This window comes from Manis javanica, chromosome 11 (assembly GCF_040802235.1).
Source record: "Manis javanica isolate MJ-LG chromosome 11, MJ_LKY, whole genome shotgun sequence".
Lineage (NCBI taxonomy): Eukaryota > Metazoa > Chordata > Mammalia > Pholidota > Manidae > Manis > Manis javanica.
In genome coordinates, this window is record NC_133166.1 from 1,085,874 (window position 1) to 1,090,459 (window position 4,586).

Consider the following 4,586-nt stretch of genomic DNA (forward strand, 5'->3'; position numbering starts at 1 on the left):
GCATTTTAATGGTAGCTCTAGGAAACGAATACAGGTAACAATGTGAAGATTCTCAAATGCACATAATGCAACCCAAAAGAAACCAAAGTCAAGGCTCCATGAGCTAAGATTCTATGTAAATGGCATTCTTGCAAAGACAAACAATATGGACAGAAAATAGTTCAGTGGTCACCATGGACATTGGATAAGATTAAGGGTTAAACACAAAGCAGCTCAGAGGTTTTGTTTAGATGATAGAATTCTTCTATATCACGATTGTGTTAGTAGTTCTATGACTATATAAATTTGACCCAGATGTTAAAACTATACACTAGAAACTCTGGATATTGCTGTTTGTAAGTTATAGTTTAATTAGAAAGTTGGGGGAAAATAAATAACAGTACAAAAACATGTGTGCATCCTCAACATATCCAACCAAATCCCCACAGGCAATTTAATTGCTTCTTCCCTGGGAAAGTGAGATAAGAACTATAGATGCCCTCCTGGGGGTCATCCCTAGAGAACTCGTGTCTCCTTTACTCCCTCCTGATTTCCACTAAATAACCTCTAAATTCCAAGTATGATCCAATGTGAGCTCTTTTTTTAGGCAACAGACCATGTGCTGAGCCGCTCTGTCATCATTTACTCATCTGAATGTCAATTATTGTAAGTATGTGCCGAGCTTCCCTCCTACACTCAAATCCTGACCTCGGGTACTGTGAACCTCCAGCCATGGTTAGGGAAAACATGATGAAAATTATATTGATTTACTTGAAATGATAACCCACCAGCAAGGTATTTTTAGATAGCTTCCCTCACTTGCTATTCACAGATCCTATTCCTTGAATTATGTGAGAGAAGTCTTTATTTCACAGAAAGAGTAGGTAAGAGACTCCTCCAAGGGTGTGCAGAGAATGCACAGTGGACTCAGGAGTAGAGCGCCAGCTCCTGGCTCCATGCCGTGTTCTTGCCCTCATCGTTACTTGCCTTAGAGACGCTGGAAACTATTGACCAGAACCTGACTGAGAACATCTCTCACAGTATGTCTTATTATCCCATGGCTGAATTTCTGATTTCAGACTCACTACTCAGGATTGACTGTCCCTTTCCAGCAGCAAGGTAAGCCCCTATATTCCATACACACTTTTAGTGAGAAGTGTATTTCAAGCAAAATCAGTGGGGCATCTATACCTACTATGAGTTATTAAGGCACAAAAATAGATTTTTAAAGTATCTTCTAAGCAATGAGTTGATGTACGACCTAAGTATCAAGACTTCCACGAATGTGGAGTTTAGTGATACTTCTGACCATTATTATGTTGCTTTTCTAGATTCATTTTTAAAAATGGACAAGGGATGCTGTAATTGAGTAGGCAGACATTTCATCATCGTTAATATTTGTTGACCTTCTTTGAAGACTGAAAAAAAGATGATTGCAAATTAACTCTTAAACTATAGAATAAAACTATAGAATGGCTGTATAGGGTTAGCAAACCCATACTCCTCTCCGCACTGTAAACTTTCCCCCATAGTCTCACTCATTGTTGCTAGCGCAACTATAAATGCTAAAAGCTAGGCCTTTGATTTAGTCACAGCTGAGCTTGAATCCGAAATCTTGAATTTTCTCCATACTAGCCGTGTAATTACAGAACTTCACATAGTTTATCAAATCCTCAGTTCTCTTAAGGGTAAAACAGAACTAATAATACTACTTACCTTATAACAGTATTGTGAGGATTACATGAAAAGATTTGTATATATGCATGCACACACACACACACACATAAACATACATGCAGGTAGGTCTTATTAGTGATTGTGGAGCACAGTATATTCTACAGATGGCTGTGACTGCCAAATGCAGGCAAACATAATAACTTCATGGGTTAGCATGTGCAGTCACCTAGTGAAAGGATTAAGGACAACTGAAAAGCAATGATTATCAGATGGCAGATGCCCTTCTAAAGATTGTGAAGTCAAATAAAAAGAATAAAACACTATGCCATCACAAAAATAGATTCGAATAAAAAATTGTAAGATGTGTAATTGACCAAAAAACGCAGCTGACAAACCAGGATCTTCCACCCATTGATCCCTTTGGTTCAACTTTGAGATGGTAATAATCAGAGAAAGAATGAGTCCAAACCAAACATGGATTTTAAGGAAGAAACTGCAAAAGAATGGCTCACATTAAATGGCTGAAACAGCCACTCACGCAAGTAGCAGAGGGACAGACTGAGAAGCACCAAGGAACTCTCCGGGGACCAAGGCTGTGAGCAAAGACAAATGGGAGAGACAGGAGACAAGACTGAAGCCCTGAGCCTTGGATCTAACCACCCATCTTTCTCAAACAAACATAGGCTGCCATTCCATATTAGTACTAATATTATACTTAACTAATCAAACTGTGCTAAATAGCCAGCATTTTGCTCACTGTTTTTTATACATTTTATCTCATTTATTTCTTAAATAGTATTAAGTTGTGTCTCATTACCATTTTCATTTTGTAGATGAAGAAAAATCAGGTTCAGGGTAGTAAGGCAAGGAACAAGGACTCCAGGTAATGAGTGGTAGGGTTGGTCTGCACCTACCTACCTGAAGCTTTACCCTTGATGCTATGCTTTGCTTCAGATTGACTCTGCGGGCCATATATGCCCCTGCTGCTTCAGTTATCCTGCCACATGCCCTTTGCATGTATCTCTGTTACTTCACAGTAAACCCAAACACTGAGTTTAGGATACTGGAGATATAGAAATTTTTAAAGGAATTAAATTCAATTTGATTTAAATTCAGCTAAGACCAGTAAACTTGGGAATTATCTGCCTGGGTACAAAGCTTGATTTTGGCAGTAATAATTCTGTGAACTTAAATACATTACTCAACCATTGTGCTTCATAAGTTAAACAGGGATAACAACAAATCTCTTAGGGTTGTTGAGGTTGTAATAAATGAATTTCCATGTAAATTGTCTAGAGCAGTTTCTGGCACATGAGCAATATAGATCTAAGTATTTACTAGGGTGAGGAAAACTAAGTCGATAGAAATCTTCATTCAAAGCATTCATCTTCATCAAGACATTGCACTTTCTACATCTCCGTTTACAAATTCACAGAATTTAAAAGTTGGAGACCTATCCATGAAGATCTTTCAGCTTCAGTGTTGTGAAACTTTACAGAAAATGTTACCTTTTATTTTATTGCTTAGTCGATATTTTAGATCTGCAGAATCTTCAAGTACAAATTATTGCTATAGTGAAATGGTGTATGCATATTTACACACATACCATTAAATAAATTTCACTTATCTCTTATTTGTTCATCATCCTGTTCTTTTATTTCTCACTGTTACAGGGCATTCCTCAATTCCCTAATAACATCCATGGAAAATAACACAGAAGTGACTGAGTTCATTCTCATCGGACTAACCAGTGCCCCAGAACTGCAGGTCCCCCTCTTTATAGTATTCGCTCTTATTTACCTTATCAACGTGGTTGGAAACCTGGGGATGATCCTGTTGATCCTGCTGGACCCTGGTCTCCACACCCCCATGTACTTCTTCCTCAGTAACCTGTCTCTGACGGACTTTTGTTACTCTTCAGCTGTCACTCCCAAAGTCATGGCTGGGCTCCTTACAGGGGACAAGGTCATCTCCTACAATGCATGTGCTGCTCAGATGTTCTTTTTTGTAGCTTTTGCCACCATAGAAAATTTACTCTTGGCCTCAATGGCTTATGACCGCTACACAGCTGTGTGTAAGCCCCTCCATTACACCACCACCATGACAACAAGTGTGTGTGCTCGTCTGGCCATCGGCTCCTACATCTGTGGTTTCCTAAATGCCTCCATCCACACTAGGGACACATTCAGTCTCTCTTTCTGTATGTCCAATCAGGTCCATCACTTTTTCTGTGATGTTCCTGCAGTCATGGCTCTGTCTTGTTCTGATAGACAGGTTGGTGAGCTGATTCTTGTTGTTGTGGCAAGTTTCAATATCCTTTTAGCTCTCCTGGTTATCTTGATTTCCTACCTGTTCATATTTATCACCATCCTGAAGATGCCCTCAATGGAAGGATACCTGAAAGCTTTTTCCACCTGTGCTTCTCACCTCACGACAGTCTCCATCTTCTATGGGACAGTCATCTTCATGTACGCCCAGCCCAGCTCCAGCCATTCCATGGACACGGACAAAATCGCATCTGTGTTCTATACAATGCTCATCCCCATGCTGAACCCTGTGGTCTATAGTCTGAGAAACAAAGAGGTCAAGAATGCTTTCAAGAAGGTTGTTGAGAAGGCAAAATTGTGTCTAGGCTTTAACTCTTAAAATTTTAGGATGCACAATGACCTAGTTTCATTCCTGTCATATCTTCTCAGTACACTAATTAAAATTTTCAGTCCTCACTGCATTTAATTGCTGAGGTGATACCCTTGCTTCTTCAAAAGTCCATCAGCTAGAAAAAAGGAGGTAATATGTCCAGATTATGTAATATCAGAATGAGGGCAGCCAATGAGGATCTTAAAAATTACTAGGTGTTGCTTATCATAAACCTTATTAGTTATATTTGATTTATTCATATGTTCATGTTTTCTGTACCTTAGGTCAATATA

General features: G+C 39.1%; 1 protein-coding gene across 1 annotated transcript; it reads left to right on the top strand.

The window, feature by feature from the left end:
• Positions 1–3,354: 3,354 nt before the first annotated feature.
• Positions 3,355–4,302, top strand: LOC108398711 (olfactory receptor 5B3-like). Its single transcript, XM_036996767.2, has one exon. The coding sequence runs from the start codon at positions 3,358–3,360 to the stop codon at positions 4,300–4,302; it is 945 nt and encodes a 314-aa protein (XP_036852662.2). The 5' UTR covers positions 3,355–3,357.
• Positions 4,303–4,586: the final 284 nt, after the last annotated feature.